Here is a 24,064-nt window from a genome sequence, read left to right as displayed (position 1 = left end):
ATTTCATCCACACCAGCTGATTTCTCCCCAGTAGAGGCATCTAATGATTACAGCAATTAACCAGTTTGTTTAATTGCTGCTGACTTGGTGTAATGATCTTGAAGTTGTCTTGGTAGCTGGATGTAGCAGAAGTGGGAGCATCATTTTTGTTGATGTGGACACAATAGAGTTATATGAACGAACACACACACACACACACACACACACACACACACACACACACACACAGTCAGGAAATGCGATATTTACTGGATATATTTGATTGATTAGTGTCTGGTTGTTCACAGGTTGTTGGTGTGGCTTGTAAGCTGCATTTCTCTCTCTCTCTCAGTTCAATTTTAAAGAACTTTAAAGTACTCTTCCTCTCTCTCTTTCTCTCAAGATCAGAAACACAATCTTCACCATCTCATTCAGTTTTCCATTTGTTAATACTATGAAGCTCCTTGCATCCCCACAATTACATAACCCTTCCTCTAAATTCATACTTGAAGCGTTTCCATTGTGAAAGTGAGATAATGCCCTCTTCTCTGGCACTTTGGTTGGAGCGACGTCCTTCACCCTCTCTGTGTTCTTATTATGAGGGCTTGTTTCCCGTTAATGGTGAACATGTCCCTTAAAATCTCACTACATCCTTTTGCTGAAACATTTTTCAATCCCAGCGCTGTGGACACGGCCATTTTATTTGCTTTATTCTATAATGAAATGTGAAATAGTAATTATGCTGCACAGAAAGAGGGCAGTGCTATTAATTCTGTAAAACCTGCAGACACAGCTCTCTCTCTCTCTCTCTCTCTCTCTCTCTCTCTCCTCTCTCCTCTCTCTCACCCAGCATGTCTCTCTAAATAAAGGAGGGGTGTTTTTGTTCACTTTTATTTTCCCTCACTCTTCATCCCTTCAGGTACAAGGGAAATGAGAGAATGGCTTTTTCATTATTATTACATCAAAGTGTCTTGACATTAACACCAATTATTCCTAAAGCACTTTGTGTGTGTGTGTGTGTGTGTGTGTGTGTGTGAGTGAGAGAGAGAGAGAGAGAGAGAGAGAGAGAGAGCGAGCGAGCGCTTAATACCTGGTGAGCCAAGGGAAAACAAATACAATGGTGACATTCATGAAGAAAATGTGATTTGATGTTTATATTGGGAAAACAGTTAAAGTTTCTCATCATTATATCATTAAATACACCAGACAGATTGGGAGAGGTTATGCACGTGTTTTGTGTGTGTGTATGATGTGATGTGATACAGGTTTAAGGTATAGCATGAACACAGCACACACATACAGAACACAGCTACAGCACAGTTTTATTAAAGCTGCAGTAAAACGTCGTTGCTGAGGTGGGTTGAGTGCACTGGAGATCTGTATTTTCCATGAGAGGGTGTTTGTATTCCCTGCAACAACAAAAAAATCAAAGACGTCTCTTAGTGCATTTTTTTTTTTTTTTAGCTTGAGATTTCCCAACTTTTTGACGAGTGCCATTTTTATCCGTGAGTTGGCACAGTTAGTGGACTCCAGCCAGGGGAGATTCAGCCCACATGCATTTGTTGTCAGTTTGATTGAGGAGTTGTCCGAGGTGCTTCACTGGTGGTGCTGCACAAGAGGTAATTGCCATTATTTTTGTATTTTTTGGAGGCCCTCGCAGTTTTCCTCTTGTAGCCTAGAGCACTGGTTGGTTCTGCCTTTGGGGAGAGGATCCTGAAGAGGCCACTCAATTTTGTGCTTTGAAATGCAATGTCCTGTACCTCTAGGTATTTGTGTTCTTTACCTATTCACTGGAAAAACAGTGTGGTCTGTGACTGAGCTAAATGGCCATGCTGTGTGGTTATATAACTGAGTTTGTCTATTGCCCATTGGAGAGAGTGTATTTCTCACTTTACCGCTTTGTATCATGATAATGCACAAAAATAGAACTGTATGTAAGGTTAACAAAATAATAAAGTAAGTAAATTAGCTCCTATATGTTGATAACTTACTGAACTCTGGTCACTAGATATAGATATTGGGGCTTCAGCCTCAGTTCTGAATTTTGCCAGTTAAAAAACAAAAATGTTTCATTAAGTCACTGATTCAAGTTTTAATTATGGGATTCATTTTACTCATTGGTGAATACAGATGTTGATCATGTGGGTTATTTGTTTTATTATGAAGGCATCAATTAATACAAGGGTTAGTTACTTTGCTAATGTTAATGATGGTGTATTCATGCTGAAGTAGATGGTTTGTTCATGTTAACTTATGTCCTAAGCAATGTCAGTTAAAGAAACCTTAATGTAAATTATGTTAAAGTAATGAATTATAGAGTTCTGCATGGCTGAACTTGATCCTCCAGCTCTTGTAACTGTTGAAGCTGTTGGAGCTGAGAGGTCCAGTCCATGTCTGATGTGTTCTCTGTATGGTCTGGGGGATTGGTGGCTCTCAATTTGTCCACAATTTGTCTGGAGAGTCTGCAAAAACAAAGAACTCGGTTGGTGAACCTTTCTTTTTATCTACCTTTCTGTATATGTTAAAAACAAGTGTTGTTTTTATCATATAATTTCAGCACTTCCAACTCATTGTATGGGTTTAGCTGCTACAGTGCCATGCAAAGTAGGTTAGCTGTATTTATGCTCTCATATCATGTTCATATAACTTGGAACTCATATAGAAATTAGCTTTCCTGCCCAGTATGAGAGGATGTCAGTGTTCTAGTTTAAAATCTTTTAGTGGTTAAAAAAATAAAAAAATAAAAAAATAAAAAAACTAACAAAAAAAAAAAAGGTGTACAGTGGGGGAAAAAAGTATTTGATCCCCTGCTGATTTTGTACGTTTGCCCACTGACAAAGAAATGATCAGTCTATAATTTTAATGGTAGATTTATTTGAACAATGAGAGACAGAATAACAACAAAAAAATCCAGAAGAACGCATGTCAAAAATGTTATAAATTGATTTGCATTTTAATGAGGGAAATAAGTATTTGACCCCCTCTGCAAAACATGACTTAGTACTTGGTTTAAAAACCCTTGTTGGCAATCACAGAGGTCAGACGTTTCTTGTAGTTGGCCACCAGGTTTGCACACATCTCAGGAGGGATTTTGTCCCACTCCTCTTTGCAGATCTTCTCCAAGTTATTAAGGTTTCGAGGCTGACGTTTGGCAACTCAAACCTTCAGCTCTCTCCACAGATTTTCTATGGGATTTAGGTCTGGAGACTGCCTAGGTCACTCCAGGACCTTAATGTGCTTCTTCTTGAGCCACTCCTTTGTTGCCTTGGCCATGTGTTTTGGGTCATTGTCATGCTGGAATACCCATCCACGAGCCATTTTCAATGCCCTGTCTGAGGGAAGGAGGTTTTCACCCAAGATTTGACGGTACATGGCCCCGTCCATCGTCCCTTTGATGCGGTGAAGTTGTCCTGTCCCCTTAGCAGAAAAACACCCCCAAAGCATAATGTTTCCACCTCCATGTTTGACGGTGAGGATGGTGTTCTTGGGGTCATAGGCAGCATTCCTCCTCCTCCAAACACGGCGAGTTGAGTTGATGCCAAAGAGCTCCATTTTGGTCTCATCTGACCACAACACTTCCACCCAGTTGTCCTCTGAATCATTCAGATGTTCATTGGCAAACTTCAGACGGGCATGTATATGTGCTTTCTTGAGCAGCGGACCTTGCGGTCGCTGCAGGATTTCAGTCCTTCACGGCGTAGTGTGTTACCAATTGTTTTCTTGGTGACTATGGTCCCAGCTGCCTTGAGATAATTGACAAGATCCTCCCGTGTAGTTCTGGGCTGATTCCTCACTGTTCTCATGATCAATGCAACTCCACGAGGTGAGATCTTGCATGGAGCCCCAGGCCGAGGGAGATTGACAGTTCTTTTGTGCTTCTTCCATTTGCGAATAATCGCACCAACTGTTGTCCCCTTCTCACCAAGCTGCTTGGCAATGGTCTTGTAGCCCATTCCAGACTTGTGTAGGTCTACAGTCTTGTCCCTGACATCCTTGGAGAGCTCTTTGGTCTTGGCCATGGTGGAGAGTTTGGAATCTGATTGATTGATTGCTTCTGTGGACAGGTGTCTTTTATACAGGTAACAAACTGATATTAGGAGCACTCCCTTTAACAGTGTGCTCCTAATCTCAGCTTGTTACCTGTATAAAAGACACCTGGGAGCCAGAAATCTTTCTGATTGAGAGGGGGTCAAATACTTTTTTCCCTCATTAAAATGCAAATTAATTTATAAAATTTTTGACATGCGTTTTTCTGGATTTTTTTGTTGTTATTCTGTCTCTCACTGTTCAAATAAATCTACCATTAAAATTATAGACTGATCATTTCTTTGTCAGTGGGCAAACGTACAAAATCAGCAGGGGATCAAATACTTTTTTCCCTCACTGTATATCCATTTTCCCCTCACATTACCTGACTGTGTGAGGTAGCCTTGGACAGAATTGTGACCAATTGAACAGAAGTATTTCCAGGTATTTTCCTGTAAACCCTGTCTGATTGGTCTTACCTCCATTCACTGAAGATAAAATACAACACTCCATTCACTGAAGATACAGAATTTTTTTTCTGACGTTCAATTACGCAGTGACAAACCGTTCCAAGTTGGGAATTATTCAAGGCTAAAGAAAAAATCTTCTGGGCTACAGACCCCAATGCCCAGGCCAGGTTACACCCCTGCTGCCGACAATAAGGAGTCAAGCTAATTACTGGACCCCAGCTGTGAAACTTTGAGCCCAGACAGCCTCACACACATCTACATTATTCTAAGTGGACATTACATGACTTTCAAAATGTCAGAATGGCTATACTACTTATTCTGCATCACTTGAATTACTTGCAATCTGTTGTTTTGTGGATGAAGCAGTGTCCACACTGAGGAACAAAGCATGCCTGATCCCCAAATCCCAATTTCTCATGAAATTAAAAACAAGAACTGTCAATCTGCTGTACGTTATAGGGAAACAAGAAAAAAAAAGGAAAAATAAGAGAACAAAGTGGACAAAACATTGGATGGAGAGACATGAGCAGAGTCTTTTCTGCAAAGAGAACCATATTGTGCAGCGCCAGAAAGCATATCATGTTTACTTTTATTTTTTGCTGTCCCTAACAACCATATGAGTATGACGTACTAAAGAATTTCTTATAGAAGCAGTATTTTTGTGCTTACATTTTGCACTCGCAAATAGATGCGTAAATAGATCTGGATTAAGAGCTCTGCTGCACAGACAGTAGATCAATTGATTTCCTCTCTGAGTCTTAATTGGCTGTTCCTCAGATCTGTTCTTGCTAACTTGGCGTAAAGGTGCTCGCACTACATGATTCATTGCTCAGAATTTCAAACACACTTGAAATGTAAACAGCTGGAGCAGCTCAGAGACTGAGAAAATTACACCACAGGGTGGAACAGGGATTTGTTGCACACCCTGGGGGGTTGTTGCAGATCCCCAAAGTTATTCTGTGACCAGGAAATCGAGGGCTACTTTCATGTAGTGTAGATTCAGCATCAGTTGTTGTTTTGGTGACAGGAACTGCTTCAGGTTAAGGGATCCCCATGGTTCACAGTGTGTGCATATGGATATTTTCTGGTGCTCAGTTTGGAGGACACACATATTACACTGGTGACTGTGTAGTGATGGATCAACCTTCACCTGCTGCTTACCTTGTCACTTTAAAGTCTCACCAACACACACACACGTTCTGAAGGACATGGCGAGATAGCTTTACCCCATGCAGCTAGCTTATCTCAGCTTGACTCTGATCTGATCATCTTTGTTTGGATGTTACACCTGTGGTTAGATCACAGCACTGTCTCAGCCATCTTTCCCATAATTACAACCCATTCTGCTGTTGCCATAACTACAGGGTGACCGTGGAGTACATTTTCAATTCACTTCATGTTATTGTTATTTGCATAGTGTTTTTAATTGTCACAGAGCAGCCACAAATGATGATAGTGTTCATTGTCAGATGTTTAAGGTACTGTATAGCTGCAGAACAGCTGGATTCATTACATAATATTTTTGTATTAAAATCAGCCAGAGAGATGGAGAATGCAGATGTAAGTAACATCATCGCCGGCTGTTTTGTTCGCAGTTAACCAATTTAAGATCATCTGCCAATACAGGGCTCCTACAATCTGATAACGTCCTCTGAGAGAGAGAGAGAGAGAGAGAGAGAGAGAGAGAGAGAGAGAGAGCGAGTGAGCGCACGAGCACAATGAGTAATTGACACCGACAGATGGAGCAATGTGGAGACAGTTTCAAATGAAGCTATTAACTCCTCATCTAGCATCTACACACACACACACACGCACATACAGATACATTTATTCGATTTTTCCCCCCCTTTTCATTATTCCACTACACTAATCATACTGCTGACCCCTATATCAGTCAACTCAAGTGCTGACACGCATGGATACACACATGTACCCGCCTGCACAAACACAGTGCCACATTAAATTAAACCTCTTTGTTCATTATATCACTACAATAATCATACCACTGACACATACACTTTTAACTCAAGCACTGACACATACAGAAAGAATGCAAACTTTCTTGTTTTGTGCAAGAAATGATTTCCATCTCTACATTATACCTGATAGAATTTTCTTCTTTCATCAGCATTCTGCCCACCCATCCCTTCTTCCCACTCACATACACTGTTAGATCATCACTATCCAATCCCAGTCAGCTAGTTTAGAGTCAGATCTGCAGAACATGCCAGCTGTAAATGTAGTAAATGTGATTAGTCAAATAACTAAGACATCATAGGCAGCAATGCAAATGGTCCAAAAAAAAAAAGCAGGTGAAATGTACTTATCTTGTATTTTACTGAAAATATTGCAGACTAGATGAATCCAAGTCTACATTCAATTACACATATTCATTAAGATCACGCTGAGAAACATCTGGGTTTTTTCCTGCTTTAATGGACTGGTACTACTGTACCAGTTTTACTTTATATAAAGTGTAGTGGTGTGTGCACATTTGTTGTCTTTTAACGCTGAATAAAATCAAAATCAAATTACACTAGGGCATATTGAATTCCACCATGACCAGCTCTGTGCAAAATATTGCATTCTGTACCACAGGCTGCACATTACAGTCAAATCCCACTCGGCTAGTTGATCGGAAGGTGATCGAGACTTGCTTTTGGATGCCGCCGAGACTGGAGTTGAACATGCTGGAAAAACTTCCTAGATGCTTTTCTAGAAATAGCATCCTGCATGCAAGAAGGGCCTGGCCTTGTGCTATAAGGGGAGTTGTGTTGATGGGCATGAGCTTCCATGCTGCGCATAGAATCAGCACTTATAAACCAGCCACCAGGTCTTCCACAAGAGTGCATATTAATATGCATTTTAATTGAGTATAATATGACAAATGGTGTATTATTTTGCACTGATTTATTTATTTTCGTCCTTGACAGTGTAGCATAAAAAGCATTAGAGCTGGAGATGTCATTTGTATGGCTACCAATTGAAGTGCAGCTTGATACTGCACTAATAAAATAGCCTAAAACTAAGTAAAATCTAACTATTTGACTGATTTTTTTGAATTACTATAATAGCCAGTGAACCCATAGTGTTCTGATGTCCTCTGTCCCTGTATATGCTGAGACTTACTGTATATAATTAGAAGTCACACATCAGTGCAATTGAAGGAATGGTGGTAATTCTACAGGAGGAGTTAGTGTGTGACACTCCATCTCTTTCCTAATGACATATTAACCCTTCGAGTGGGGAGCTTGTGCTGGCCCTTCCCTACTCTTGTTCTCTCTCTGACTCTCCATGTCTATCTGCTTTAATTTTAACCATAATGCAATAAAACTTGTATTCGGCTGTGATCCCATTTGCCCCCCTCCGGCCCCTGCTGTTTCCATAGTGACAATCTGGAGGAAGCATTTTATTTTTCATCTCTAATAAAAGACTGCACAGAATGCAATCTTCTTCTTATTTCTGTGAAATGGATCCACTGATTATTCACTACATTGTTTCTGTAAAGGAGCAGAGAGAGAAATAGCAGGAGAGCAAAATGTAAGGAGATAGAAAGTATGATGCGGTGGATTGGTGTGAAGGAAGTTTGAGTATAAGATAGTTGAACATTTTATTTGAATTCTTAACTGTATTACTGATGTTTGTTGCTGTTCTCGATCTGCTTCATGAGGAGATTTTCTTAAAGTCAGGAAGCGTTCTTTAAAGTTCTCAATTAGGCAGAGCTTCTCAATGCTTCTCTGAAGTTCTACACGCAAACTGTCACGAATTGTGACGGAGCAGAGATAGGACGGATGCAAGTGCAGGATGAACAGTTGTTTATTTGAAAGACAGACAAATCCAAAACGTGATCCATAAACATGCAAGAGGTTAGGCGATTGGCAAACAGGCATACACGGGGCAAGGCAGGAATCTAGGTCGTGGTCACGGAAAACAGGGTCGATAAACAAAACAAGAAACGAACTATGACGAGGGACTGGAAGCGGATAACCCAGCGCGAACTGACTGTGACAGTGACACGCGCTAAACTAACTCTAAAGTATTACTCTTCCGCGTAGTGTGCTGGGAGGCGCGCGGTATATATGCGGACATGATCAACGTATAAACCGCTAGCAGCTGAGAGCAATTCAGACCCACGTGAAATCCCAGCCAATGACAGAACAGGGAGGAGACGTGACAGAAACATAAACAAAACATATGTGTCCAGATTTCATTACAGTCAACAACGGAAAAGCAGGTGCTCGCGCATTCGCGCTTAGAGCACGCTGCTTCAAGGGGGACTCGTGACACAAACTACTCGTTTTGGTAAGCAATTTAAAGTAAAAACTGTTAGTTAAAAATACAGTGAAAGTTTGAAGCATTAACATTTACCATTTACCATTTGTCCAAATTTGAAAATGATTATCAAAAAAAAAAAAAAAATTTTGATCTAGTGCGTCCAACTTTTGATTACGTATCAAGAAACAGCAAACAATAGAGGGATAGAGATGAAGGGAGATGGAGAGAGAAATAGGAAAGACAGAGATAGAGGGAGAGATACAAATGGAGAGAAGGTGAGGGGACATGGAGGTAAAGATAGAAGTTATTAGACACAAACAGTTTATTGACATTTATTTATAAATGTGAGTCTTACAGTAATTGTCCTTTAACTTTCTATCAGTGTTCATTTCTGACTACATCACTGCTGTTGGTTGGAAACTTTCGTTTTGCAACCTAGCAGTGACATTAAGAAGTTTTAAAAACTTCAACTGATACACTCAAACCAGCACACAATCTCTCTCTCTCTCTCTCTCTCTCACTCACACACACACACACACACACACACACACACACACACACACACACTAGCATAAAAAGTCTACACACCCCTGTTAAAATGGCAGGTTTCTGTGTTCTGTGGGAAAAAAAAGAAACCAAGTTAAATCATGTCAGAACCTTATTTATTTATTTTATTTATTTATTTATTTATATTATTTATTTTTTAACCTTTTTGTGAAATTGTAAATATATATGTGGCACACACACAGAATTTTTTTTTGGGGGGGGGGCTTTTATAATTAGGAATGTAGCAGTGTTCAGAATCAACCTATCACATTCAAACTCATGTTACATACTAATTAGTATACATCTGCCATCAATTAAAGTGACATTACCCAGCTGTTCCTATAGGATGTTCCTGACATCATCTTTGTAACATCTAACTGGAAATTCCATGGGCCACACAGAGCTTACAAAGCAAGTACGGGATCTCATTGTTGAAAAATATAAATCAGGAGAGGGTTACAAAAAATGTCCAAGGCATTGGATATATCATGGAACACTGTAAAATAATAATCAACAAGTGGAGAAAACATGGCACAAGAGTGACACTATTAATAACAGGACGTCCCTCTAAAATTGATGAGAAGACCAAGAGAAAAGTGGCCATGGAGGCTGCCAAGAGGCCTACAGCAACATTAAACGAGTTGCAGCAATTTTTGGCAAGTACTAGTTGCTCCCTACATGTGACCGCAAACTCCCGAATTCTTTATATCTCTGGACTATAGGGTAATGTGGCAAGAAGCCTGTTTTAGGCAAAAAAAAAATAAAAAATAAAAAATACATCCAATCTCCCAACACCATGTGGAAAAATGTTATGACCATGACATGGTCTGATGAGACCAAATTTGAACTTTTTGCCATAATAGCAAAAGATATGTTTGGCACAAAAAAAACCCCACAGCACATCACCAAATGAATACCATTCCCATGGGGAAGCATGGTGGTGGCAGCATCATAATTTGGGGCTGTTTTTCTTCAGATGGAACTGGGGCTTTTATTAGGGCAGAGGAAAAAATTAATAGCCCCAAATTCCACAAAATTTTGGTGCAAAAGTTTAAGTCTTCTGCTAAATTGCTTAAGAGGAATTTCACCTTTCAGCATGGCAATAACTCAATGCAAACCTCCAATCAGCAAAGGAATGGCTTCACCAAAACAAGTTCAAGGTTTTGCAATCCAGACCTAAACTGATTCATGTAGTGACCTGAAAAGGGCTGTGCACAGGAGATGCCCTGCCAATTTGACAGAGTTAGAATGCTTTTGCAAGGACAAATGACAAAATATTGCTAAGACTGAATTCTGTCTCTTCCTTGTTTAGTCATTAGTTGTTTTTCGAGGGTGTGTATTAATTGTTACCAGCTGTCAGTGTTCAAGGTAAATTACATTCGTTATTTAAACCCCTCGTGTTGCTAAACCCCTCGTGTTGCCCCTCATGTTACTAACGCAGTATTAAATGCGTTAATGAGTAAAGCTGGAACGGAGAGTATAGATGTCGATACGGTTAAGTTTCCATGTCCTGTTCTCGTTTCATGCCACAATTCCAGTTTAATGTTTAGACCTCGTTTTATGTTTGACCTTTGTTTGAGAATTAAATGTGTTAAGGAGTAAAGCTGTAACGGCGTGTATAGATGTCGATACGGTTAAGGTTCCATGTCCTGTTCTTGTTTCATGCCACGATTCCAGTTTAATGTTTAGACCTCGTTTTATGTTTGACCTTTGTTTGAGAATTAAATGTGTTAAGGAGTAAAGCTGTAACGGCGTGTATAGATGTCGATACGGTTAAGGTTCCATGTCCTGTTCTTGTTTCATGCCACGATTCCAGTTTAAGGTTTAGACCTCGTTTTATGTTTGACCTTTGTTTGAGAAATAAATGTATAGATCCCAAGGATATGTGAGTTACCTTGATGCTAAGCGGTCGTGATTTTGTGCCATGTGTTTGATCCATGCTTTGAACCTACTCTCATGTTTAGTACCTCGATTATAGCTTTTCCAGTTTAGACCGCGATCCCTGTTTGTTAAGTTTTGGTTGTAAATAAAGACATTCATCTGCAATTGCTTCCGCATCCAGTCTGTTACATAACAGCTGTGATAAAATCTAAATGTGGTTCAACTAGGTATAAGTTTAGGGGTGTGCATACTTATGCAAGCAGGTTAGTGTACTTTTTTTTATTTTTCATTTTTCCACCTAAAATGATTATTGTTTTTGACTTTAATTAATAGGTTAAAATGTCATAATCAAGGTAGAAAGGGTCTGACATGATTTATCTTGGTTTTTTATATCACAAAAACCTGCCATTTTAACAGGGGTGTTTAGACTTTTTATATCCACTGTAAAATCTTGTCACCAGCAGTCCTGTACTGGCTTACTGGTGATGGAAATTGTAGAGTGAGTATGACAATGGAGGTCTGCATTCCTGAACCTCTCCAGCGGGAACCGCAGTACCCGATCAAATTTCTTTTGGTGGGGGATGCAGGATCAAATTTCTGAATTAAATACAGTAGTGGTTAGTAATATGAGTAGTAATAACATACACTTTTTGTCAAAATGTCAGATTGATTTATGACCAGTCTGTAATTTATGACACTCCATATTCCCTGGCTGATAGTTCAGTAGGGGCACCTAATTTATGCCCTCTGGTAACCCTATTGATTTCTAAGTGTGAACGTCCTGGCACCTGTCTGACTGGGGGGTATCCTTTCTGGGCTGTATATTTTACGGGGTCTCTCCCACCGAATGTTACAATGTGCTTATGTTAATGAGTTTAGTGTGAGCATGGTTCTTTGTGTTTACATAATGGTTTAAGATTTTGTAGTTAAAACACAGAAGACACCCTGCAACACTCTGTTACAATGGCTGCTCCGAGAACTCCTAATACCCTTAGAAGACTTGTGTATTTCTCCAATAAGAGGACCTGTTGAAATGAGAGTGGATCTGACTTTTGCCCCAACAAAAGAAAAAACAAGATGTTAGTTTGACAAAGTTTCTTCATGAAGATGAAAATATTGTAAAGACGTCATTGTTTAACTCTGAGCAGGGCTTTACCAACTCCAAAGACCATCTCTTAAGTACACCTTCATATTACAATGGTTGAAAACGACTACAGATCGGTATATACCCCCCACACACATTCACAATGTCTCAAGAATCTATGTTTCCCTACTGCTACAGCAACGCTCCGGAGACAGCCCGGCGATGCCTGATGACAATGCGACGCCACTGGAACCCCTCCCACAAACTTGTGCCAACAATTGGTTGGATAAAATCTGCATTGAGTTGGGGTATCACAACATGATTTTCCTTACAACTCAGTATGGCACTGTTGGAGCTTTAGTTGGAGCCGCTGCCTATGCTGGGTTTGATGACACATACAGTTGTATACGCTCTGACGGTATCAACATTATAAAGGTGACTGTCGTGGTCCTTCTGGAAAATCTTATCAACAAAATGCTGAATGAACTCTGTTTGGGCTGTGAAGTGGATCATCTGAGTCAGCTTAGACACTTGTGTTTGTTTGAGCCTGATGCATATTTCTTTGACACGTACTTTGTCACGTAACTGTCATGTAATCTGGTTAAACGAGGACTTTAACACATCATAGCACAAGCGCTGAGTCTGTGTGGTTTGATGATTCACCCTCAGAGGATTCAGGGATCGATGGACACTATAATTGCATGAGCTGTGTGACGAAGTTTACATTGTGGAAAAGCTTTGCGAAGTCAGAGAGAAAGTTGTGGATGCCAGCAGTGAGCAGATTGTTTATGGAGAAGTGAAGAATTACCACCATTATCAGTGGACTCATCACGTCCGCTGTGTTTTTTTTATCATGGGGACTGGAGATGATTATGTAGACCTAAACAACACACTGGTGTTTTTGCTTCTCAAAACCACTAATGCTGACGGCACAGATGTTGCAGACGGAGCCCCTGTGTGCCTTATTAACTATGCTGGGGCAATAGTGTTTTCACAAGTGGATGTGTCACTTCGAGATCATCTTATATCACAGAGTTCCAGCACATATCCTTGTAGGATCTCAACCACAAGCAGGATATATGAACCACAAAAGAATTAGACACACAAAACCCATGGACACTCTCAGACAGAAATCCCCACGGACAGCTCTGGAGGAAACGTTACCTCACCCTCACCCAGCAGACATTCAGGAGCCACTTATTTTGTCTTGACTCAACCACCTTCCGACAATAAGATGAGTGTTCGAGGCAGCCATGACCCAGGGCTGAACCATTTTGACCACAGAAACTGCTGTCACATGCAGTGATTTAGGCCTTTGGGCCAACCCAGATGGCTTATCCAGATAAAATTCAAGGATCCTCACATATCACACCCATACAGTGATAACTTCAGTAATAAAAGAGGGGGGGAACTCCCAATTGGAATGTGGCCTTTGGCTCCCTCAGGAAAGAGTCTACACTTAACATCCCCACCCCCCTCCTTTGTTCAACCAAACCACAGAAGCAATGACTGAAAATTTATACATCTTTAAAACAACTTTAAAACATCACCCATTGTCTGCCATGTTTTCTTCTATTTTCTTCGTGTTTATGACTACTAAGTTGCCACAAATGACTTCATTTATTTAGCATGCATTAGTATACTAGTACTAGTATGATTATTGTGGCCAGTAAAATGAACATATTAAGGTTCCATGAGATTATTGGTAATAGCGAAATCACACTGATAAAGGAACCAGTAAAGGAACCAGCCGCTTTAATAAATGATGAGGTGTGTCCCTCAAAACCTGAACATTACATTGCAGATATGTATTTCTGTCATTATGGGGCTGTTTGGTACTCACAAATGGCTGAAATCCATCAAGAAAATGAACCAATGACTAACTGGGGCCAGATACTAGACCAACACAGGAACTGAAATCAAAACGAAGAACACATGGTGCTGTTGCCAAGGGAGCAATGACACGAAGCAGGGACATCGAGCTCATGACTGAATGTAAGATCAGCGAATGGCAATGCAGAATTATTGCCCAGCTGGCATGGCTGTACTCCAGAACAACAGCAGGTTGGGCATCTAATAGTACAGGAAGTGTGTGTGTATGTGTGTGTGTGTGTGTGTGTGTGTGTGTGTGTGTGTGTGTGTGAGAGAGAGAGAGAGAGAGAGAGAGAGAGAGAGAGAGAGAGAGAGAGAGCGCGATTGAGAGAGAGAGAGAGCACATGAAGGTTATAGAGGTTAAAAGAAAGAGATGGAGATTAAGACAGAGAGAGAGGGAAAGACAGGTATTGGCTTCCATAGCAACTCTACAGCTTGACGTTTGTGACGTTTGACCTGTACCACATGCCCTGTCAGCATTAAGCTGCATGTAGGTGTGATTGCTAAGAGAAGAAGAAGGGTCCAGATGGGCCTGGGAGGCCAATGAGGCAATGAGTTTGTTGGAGGCCATGTTCTGAGCCTTGTAAGGAAACAGAGGCTGGCCCTCAACATGGTTGCAGGGATTTTGCAAACAAGAAATGCAGTGATGCACATGAAGAAACAATATACAGAGGTTTGGTAATGCTCAGATTAATAGGTAATGTCAGTGGTGACTAGACACATGTTCCCAGTCACCAGTCTGCAGCTCTGTCAGCTTGCAATAAACTTTGATAAACTAACAACTTGATAAAGGAAACATGGAAAGATGTTCTTCAGGAGCAAGCGGAAACTCATTTATAAATCACCTGCTTGATCCTCTGGATGTAAATGGTGCACTTATATGATGTCCTTGAAAAGGTCCAAGAATTGGTAACTATGATTATGACATACAAGGTAGAGGTTTACATCCTAGAGGTACATCTGATTGGATTTGGGACACAGTGGATGATGTCTCTATGTGGCTTTAGGCAACAGTGGCTGATACTTCTTAGCACAAGAACTTTTGTGGTAATAAATCTTCATCCCATGTTAGGATGTGAACCCACTAACCTTGGTTGCTGTGCCAGTGAGTATGCAGGAATATCCAGAATACAGGTAGTAGCCAAAGGTGAGGTTTGCCCCAAAATTCTTAGAAGGTTCTTCAGTTGTTGGATGTGAATTGGGAGTCTTGATCCATGATGGTCATCCAGTATACCATAATAGACTCTCTCTCAGCAACTTGGAATGTGGTAGATAGTAAATTTTGTTTGATGAAACAGTCTGCTTTCAAAAAAATTTCGACAACAACTTGTGTTTTGGTGAAACCTAATAAAGGTGGCAAGTAAGTCACACAGTCAATGTGTGCCAGCCACTGTTAAGATATGGATAGAAGTGTGGATCTGTGTATTTGATCCTTGCAAAGCTGCTGCATGACTGCCAGTATCTTCAAGGGCACTGTGAATGTCCTTAATATGCCAGAGTACAGGAGTATAGCCACAATGCAGAATTAGGATTTTACCTGCTCATCTAGAAGAAAAGGCATGTACTTGGGATAGAGCATGAAGAGAATTGGTCAAAATGAATCTAGAGGAATCAGAGGGTTCAACCTTCATTCATATAGGACTATTTTTACTGTTTGCAGCTCCAAGCATCATATATTTTTCTGCTGGTGACACCTTTCTACAAAATGTATAAATTTAGATCATTACATTGGCATTGTGATAATATTTCTCCCACACCCCTGAGGCAGCAACCTCCATATTGAACTGGAGAAACACGTCCGGATGCTATTTCTCTGTAGTACCAATCTCTTGTTTGGAGCAATGAAATCCATTAAGTAAATTTATGCATTGATGATTAGAAAGAATTTTGTCATTCTTGAGTTGCACCCACAATAAAGCCTGATGAAGCCTTCTTTATCATCTGACGAGAATGATGGTACCAGCTCCTGCTGGTCTCTAATCTAATACAAGCACAGGAATGGGTTCGTTTGGTGGACTTGGGGTGAGCTTAACTTGCAAGTTTTATGTCTGCTTCAGAGAGATCTATACAATATGATAAATCATGGCAGCAATTGTCACTGTTTAGTAACAGCCAGTGAAGAAAGAGTTCCAAGATCCAAGAGATTGCTGAGGTTTAGTCTTAAAGGGTCTCTTTCACACTCTTGGTGTCCATGTCAACTGCAATTGTGGCATTCCCCCAAGGGCTAAACACCTCCTGCATTCATCACATACTGGCATCTACTGGCTGTGGCTCAGGTGGTAAAGCTGGTTGTCCACTAATCGTAGGGTTGGCGGTTTGATTCCCACAACACATGCTGAAGTGTCCTTGGGCAAGACACTGAACCCCAAGTTGCTCCCAGTGGCCCTCCCCAAGTAGCCTTTGCATGGTAGCTCTGCTGCCATTGGTGTGTGAGTGTGTGTGTGAATGGGTGAATGAGAAGCAGTGTAAAGGGCTTTGTAGAACTGCACCTGTTAAAAAGCACTATATAAGTGCAGAGCATTTACCATCAGATGGAGTATTATTGAGACTCAATCTGGCTTGTCATCAGACTTGTGGAGATGGGGCTTAGGCAGATTCTTCACTGCTGGTATTTTATTCTTTAGGCAGGCTGTCTAGATTTATTGACCTCTCAATAAGCATGTTAAAGAAGGTAATTTATTTAAATTTTTTTACCTCTTGGCTGAGTGCTTTGCTGAACAATATGCAGCTTTATTCTAGCCTCTAGAAGTGCTGTGTGCATCGAATGCTCAGAGGAGATGGTCTCCTGACATACTGCTGTTGCTCATTCTAGTGTTTTTGCAGTTAGCAAAGAGATCATAGTTCAGAACTTATCAAGTCAAGACATCCATCCATTTGCTGAACCAGTTCTCCTACACAGGGTCACAGGGAGCCTGGAGCCTGTCAACGGGACCTCTGGGCACTAGGTGGGAGACACCCTGGACAGGGTACCAACCCATCACAGGGCACAATTGCACACACACTCACACAACAATTCACACACTGCAGACAATTTAGAGATGCCAACCAGCCTACAATACATGTCTTTGGACTGGGGGACAAAACCGGAGTACCCGAAGCATGGGGATAACATGCAAAGAGGTGGGAATCAAACTCACAACCACTAATCCACCGTGCACCCTGTTTAGCAAATCAAGACATCTAATTTATGGGCAAAATACAAGGAATGGCAAAATACTGTGTTGCAGTATTAAAGCTTGGCACCTATTAGGTGGGCCATTTTCTTTTCAGAGTTCATTGCTGCTGCTTACACTGGTTTTTATTTTGCCATTGGAGCTGGTTGCTGTATCCATTTTAAGATCACACATGCAGAGACTTTGTTACAAGTATATTTATTGAAAGCAGAAATAGTCTACAATCCAAAATCAAGGTCAAAAACCAGGGAGAGACTCAAAACCCAGTGTATGTGATCAGTAAATCATACCCTCTGCACCTCCTGCAAAAACAACAAATGAAAGCAGAGAAAAAGTCAGGGGTAAATGAAAAAAGCACAAGCCAGCATTTCCCAAAAATGATGCATCTCCTTTTCCTTCTGTACTGCTGCACTAAGCATCCCTCATACACCCCTTTCACTCTCTTTCTCTCTCTGTCTGTCTTTCTCTCACAATTTTTCACTCTCTTTGTAAAAAGAAGTGCAGAGCTGACAGTATGCTTTCAGAGTAAGCTATTCCCTGAAATCAGTGATGGAGAGTGTATGTGATAAAGCATTTATCTAAAACCCATGTTTTCCTTCATGAGCTCTAGAGTTTTTTCCACCAGCAAGCCCCAGCAAATCTCTCTCTCTCTCTCTCTCTCTCTCTCTCTCTCTCTCTCTCTCTCTCTCTCTCTCTTTGACTTCCTATCTGTCTCTCTGAATATTACAGAATGCTAGTTAATTTATCATGAGCACTTACTTTAAACTGGAAGTTTGTATGCAAAGTAAAAACACAAAATTCCTTGTCAGAAGACCATATTCAGAGTTCAGTTGTTTTTACACATGGATATCAATTTCTTATTTATTCATTTACCTATTCATGTACCTTTTGACTCAAGGTGAAAAGGAATAGTAAAACTGAATCTTGAGAAAATGGGGCCTGCATGTCTTGTCAGGGATTAGGGCTAATTTTACTGTTTGCAGCTGCGATTGCAGCATAATTTGTTTTCTCTGCAGGGGATGACTCTCTAGAAAATATTCAATCTAAAAATAATTTTAGCATATTAGCCTGGCATTGTGATAATTTTGCTCCCACACCTCTGAGGCATCAACTGCCCACAATCAAGTAGAGACAAGGGTCAGGATGATATTTCTCCATAGTATCAGTCTACTCTTTCATTGTAAAATAATTGTGAGGACTGAAAACAGCCTTGTGATGTACAGTATTCCTGCTTCATATCCAGTTAGGTGATCCACTGTGACTCTGAATGGAATAAATCAGCCACTGAAAATTAATGAATGTACAAATGGGTGGAAACCAAAATTATTAAATATTAATATTGAAGAATTTGGATAAGCCATTACTTAGAAATTATGCCCTGAAATATCCCTTGTGTCCTGTTTATTCGTTTTCTCTGGAGTGGCAAGAGATCCACAGTCACAATTATAAGGAAAAAGTGATTACTGAAGATACTGAAGGAGCAATAAAGCTTAATTAATAAACATTATTTGTATAAAGTCCAACAAACCCTTCCTTGCTCATCACATTTGAATTTTACCCTAATGTGTTCTCTGATGGCTGACATATAAGTAAGACTTTTTTATGTGATCAAGCTGAGTAGACTCAAATGAACCCTAATACTTGAGTGAGTTAGTGATCCCTGACACTCAAAGAGCAAAATCTCAGTCCAGATCTGCACAATTATAAGCACATTCTTAGCCTCACACTTTTTTCAAAACATTACATACTTCTCTACATTAGACACAGAAATCTAACATGATGTCACTTCTTTGCCATTTCAAGGCAATGCTTTCTAATATACCACACCTAATAACTGTCACGATCTCCCCTTTAGCCAGAGATGCAGCCTAATGCACACTTTGAGTGCTGAGGGTGTGCGTGTGCACGAGCGCACACCCTTCGTATGTTGATAACTGTGACATTGTTTACTGTGGACATGTGCGTTTGTTTTGTTTCTGTTCTGTCTCCTCCCTGTTTTGTCATTGGTTGTTGTTTGAGGGTGGGACTTCATTGTTTTCAGCTTTCAGCGCTTAATTCTGATTATGTTCGTGATAAATACCTCTTACTTCCCATTACACCTCGCGGAGTATTATAGTTAAATTGTTGATGGTTAATGTTATGTACCTGGATAGATTTAGTTAGTACATTAGATTAGTTCCCTTTGTCCATGCTGGTGTTTTCCACTCCCAGTTCCCTGTTTTAGTTTCATGTTTCATGCTTTTGACCCCGTTTTCTTTGACCTCGATTTTCGATTCCTGCCTAGCCCGGTTTGCCCATTGCCTGTTTTCGACTATATCACATTTCGGATTTATCTGCCTGCCTCCTAAATAAAGCACTTAACTGCAATTGCCTCCATTCCCGATTCGTGAATGAATACTCCGCCGAAACATGGAAGCAGCAGGAGAACAAAGAGAGCACCATGACAGTAAATATACGGATTACTGGCCATGTTTCTTATCAGTGCAGTTTCCCCAGAGGACTGCCGCCGAACTCCCGCCGTAGACGTATGGATTGGAGAGCTACCCAATGATGTTCCTTTTCCACTGCCAGGTGTACTTCTGTAGCCTGGCATATTCCAAGCCTGAAAAGAAACAGTGGCTCGGACTCTTAGTGTCCTGGTTGTGCGGCCCGGCCTGGGACTGGGTGGAGCAGCTGGTATGTACAGGGTCCACCGTCCTCAATGATGTCACTCAGTTTGTGGAACTTTTTCTGGAGGAGTTCACGTAACCAGGGCAGCTACACGGCCTGGATTTACTGGGGTGGAGAGTCAATGGGATGCCCCAGGCTGACCTGCCATGACCCATGAGGAGGTCTCATGTGCTGAGCTCCAGCCAGAGGTCAACATGGCGACCTCAGAGCTCCAGCCAGAGGTTAACGTGGTGACCTCAGAGCTCCAGCTTGAGACCCACGAGGCGGTCTCGCATACTGAGCTCCATTTAGAGGTCACCGTGGCAACCTCAGAGCTCCGGCTTGAGACCCACAAGTTCAAGGTGGTGACCTTAGAACCAGAGCTCGAACCTGAGACTCATGAGGTGGTCTCACCTGCCGAGCTCCAGCCAGAGGTCAACATGGCAACCTCAGAGCTCCAGCTTGAGACCCATGAGGAGGTCTCACATGCTGAGCTCCAGCCAGAGGTTAACATGGCGACCTCAACCCCAGAGTTTCAGCCTGAGACCCATGAGGAGGTCTCAGCTCCAGAGCTCCAGCCAGCGGTCAATGCGGCAACCTCAGAGCTCCAGCCAGAGATCAAGATGGCAACCTCAGAGCTCCAGCCAGATGGTCAGCATGGCAACCTCAGCCCCAGAGTTTCAGCCAGAGACCCATGAGGGGGTCTCAGCTCCAGAACTCCAGCATAAGGTCAAGTTCCTGCTAGAGGTCAATGGGGTGACCTCCTAAGTCATGTTCATGTCCCAGGTCGAAGAGACGGCCAACCCAAGCTCTGCTCATGCCATGTTCTTGTCCCAGGTTGGTGCCGAAGTCCGTAACAACGAGGTTCTGCTCATGCCTGAAGCGGAGGTCACGAACAACCAAGCTCTGATCACACCGGAGTCCGCTAAGAGAACCACGTTCTGCTCACGCTTGACACGGACGACACGGACGACCAAGTTCCGCTCACATCCGAGTCTGCTGACATGGTTGACCAAGTTCCCTTCACGACTGAGTCTGCTGAAACGGATGACCAAGTTCCCCCCACGACCGAGTCTGTTGACATGGACGACCAAGTTCCGCTCACGACCGAGTCTATTGACATGGACAACCAAGTTCTGCTCACGACAGAGTCTGTTGACATGGATAACCAAGCTCTGCCCACGCCCAAGTCTGCTGACACCATCAACCACGTTCTGCTCATGCCTGAGTCTGTTCACACAGCCAACCAAGTTCAGCTTGCAGAGTCTGCTGAGGACGCTGGTCTGCTTTCCTGTTCCGCTGAGAATGCCGGTCTGCATTCCTGTTCTGCTAAGGATGGCGCTCTGGTTTCCTGTTCCTCTGAGGATGGCGCTCTGCTTTCCTGTTCCACTGAGGACGTCGCTCTGGTAACCTGTTCCGCTAAGAACGTGGCTTTGCGTTCTTGCTCCGCTGAGGACAACGCTCAGTCTCCTGGTTCAGCTGGGGACATTTTCCCCAGGGGGCCAGGACAGCCATTGGAGTGGAGTGTTTTCTGGCGCTCTACAGTTTCAGTGCTATGAAAAGACAACAGGTGAGTTTACCTGTCTTCAACAAAAATGGAAGGCAATGTTGCAGAACTTGCAGTAAGAGGAAGAGGGAGAGTGAGGATGAGAGGGGGAGCCCATGGAGGAAGAAGGGTAGGGAGAGGAAGAGGTAGACCTGGAGGAGGATGTGGACAAAAAATAGACGAGGACCAAATTTCTCAGATGAGATTCAAGCAACATTGGTTGACCATGTTGTAAACCATGGGTTGACATTGAGAGAGGCTGGATAGAGAGTTCAGCCCAACCTCAGCAGTTATACTGTTGCAACAGTAATTTGGACATTTCAACAAGAGCACAGGTATAAAAAAACAAAAAAAAACAACTTTTCTCTACTGTCTAAAGTAAAATCAATACAATGTAGCCTACTATATGTACTACATCACTACATTTTTGTACCCATTCACTGCATTCCTATGCCTTGTACACTGCCTTGTGACATTTTACATGCATTTTGACTGCTCTACATGGGCTTGAGGGCCAAGAACGTCAAGGAGGAACGGGCCCCATATTCACAGCGGAACAAGAGAGAGCTATTGTGAAAATGGTTTTGGCAAATAATGCGATATGTATCAAAGAAATTATACAAACATCCTCAATAACCACACAGTTTTCAATCATGTCCATCAAGTCTCTCTATCAACACTGGGGCAAATCCTTAAAAAACATCACATACAGTGCCATTTGAAAGAAATTTTGAGAGAGTAAAAGACCTATGCCATGAATATGTGCAGTTAAGTAATGTACACTTCAGTACTGTGCACTGCACACATTATCTTTTTACATGTAAAGTTATAGTAGGCCTATACTGAACTACACAATGTTGTCTTTTTTTTTTCCAGAGTTTTGCTAATTGATGCTGATGCAGTCCCACATGAATTTATCTTTATAGATGAGGCAGGGTTTAACCTGACAAAAGTAAGAAGAAGTGGGAGAAACATTTTGAATATCCTGGGCCAACGTGGTGGTAACATTACAATGTGCACTGCAATCACACAGAATGAGGTCCTCCAACACAATGCCAAATTAGGTCCTTACAACACGGCCCACATACTAACATTTTTAGACAGATTACACAACATTGTCACAGCAGAATGCAGAGCAGATGAGATAACATTGTCATCTTGGACAATGTATCTTTACACCAATCTTCTCTGGTCCAAAACTGGATTCATCAGCAATTTTCAATCTAATACCTCCCACCATATTCTCCCTTCCTCAACCCCATTGAGGAGGGGTTTTTTTTCGGCATGGTGGTGGAAGGTTTACGATCTCCAGCCCTATGTCAGGATACCTCTCATTCAAGCAATGGAGGAGGCCTGTGACGTAATCGATGCAGGGTCTGTGCAAGGATGGATTCGCCATTCAAGAAGACTCTTGTCTTCCGAGAGAAGACCTGTGATGTGGACGAAGGTTTTTCCTTTTTTAAGTCATGTGTTCTTTTTTGTCTCCACAAATGTTTTTGCTGTGTTTATGTACTGTATTCTATTTAGAATATGTTCAATTCCGATTTTCAGTGCAAGGTGCAACCTTTAGAAATGCATGGATGTATTGACTTTTACTGTGTGGAGAGAAATAAATATTTTCAGTATGCAGTACTGGTCTTGTGTGTTGTGCTTGGTCAGTATGTTCATGTACTTTACTCTAACAATATCTCTGGAAACATCAAACCCAGATTATATCATTAGAAAAGTAGAAATGTTAAAAGTGTCGTGTGTAACTGGTTCAAACAGAATCAGCTCGTATGAACCATGTGTATGTGCTGTCAAAATTCTTCTTCTTCTTTTTTTTTTTTTATAAATTATTGTATAGTTTTGAATGAAGTGTTTCTTTTTACAGCACATCTGAGGTGTTCTGCTACTTGTGTATGTTGTTGTGTGAATTGTGTGTAGTGTTATGACAAAATGAGCCCTGTTTTCAAAATCGTGCTTATGCAATCATAAAAAAAAACTAACAATCAGAGGAGTGATGTGAAAGAAATATTGGTAGCAGTGATACTTACAGTAAATGTTAGGTTGGTGGCATGCTTTCCAAGGAGCCTGTAGAAAAAATTGAGAAAGAACACAGTTATGCATTCACAGCAGTTCCTATTCCTGTTGCTGCTTTTTTTTTTTATCAGTCCCTTAAGAGGACAGTAATTGATTGCCAGAAGTGTTTAGACTTCCAGAATTGATGCTTGTGATTGGTTTATATATGGGAAGTTAACCAGCATCTAATTAGGGTTGCTCGCCATGGCACTGCTACCTTGTTGTTATTGCGATGTAGTGATGTTCTCCTGAAAGACCCATCATCACAATTAAGACAAAATTAGTCAAAGATCAGGTTGAGTTATATTTCCTATAATGTCTGTGTTTCTTTGGCAGGTTTGGACGTCACTAAAGATCCTTGTATGAAGGTGCACTGTCCTCCTCACAAAGTGTGTGTGAGTCAAGACCTCCAAACAGCCATCTGCACCAATCACAAACCTCCAAAGCACAGGTAAGTCTCTCTCTCTCTCTCTCTCTCTCTCTCTCTCTCTCTCTCTCTCTC

General features: G+C 41.4%; 1 protein-coding gene and 1 long non-coding RNA gene across 2 annotated transcripts in view; one reads left to right on the top strand and one right to left on the bottom strand.

Annotated features, from left to right (window-relative positions):
* Nucleotides 1-24,064, top strand: part of spock1 (SPARC (osteonectin), cwcv and kazal like domains proteoglycan 1) — a 268,384-nt gene that overhangs the window by 171,282 nt on the left and 73,038 nt on the right. The window contains exon 5 of the mRNA XM_017486158.3: nt 23,899-24,013. Coding sequence (XP_017341647.1) covers nt 23,899-24,013 — 115 coding nt within the window. The remainder of the gene's footprint in view (nt 1-23,898; nt 24,014-24,064) is intronic.
* LOC108275378 (uncharacterized) lies at nt 1,718-23,905 on the bottom strand. The gene is made up of 3 exons (XR_001814677.3): nt 23,780-23,905; nt 23,538-23,574; nt 1,718-2,441 (listed from the first exon to the last, which is right to left on the bottom strand). It is a non-coding gene; the product is annotated as an uncharacterized LOC108275378 (long non-coding RNA).

This window comes from Ictalurus punctatus, chromosome 14 (genome assembly GCF_001660625.3).
Source record: "Ictalurus punctatus breed USDA103 chromosome 14, Coco_2.0, whole genome shotgun sequence".
Lineage (NCBI taxonomy): Eukaryota > Metazoa > Chordata > Actinopteri > Siluriformes > Ictaluridae > Ictalurus > Ictalurus punctatus.
This window is presented reverse-complemented; position numbering and strand designations above follow the sequence as displayed.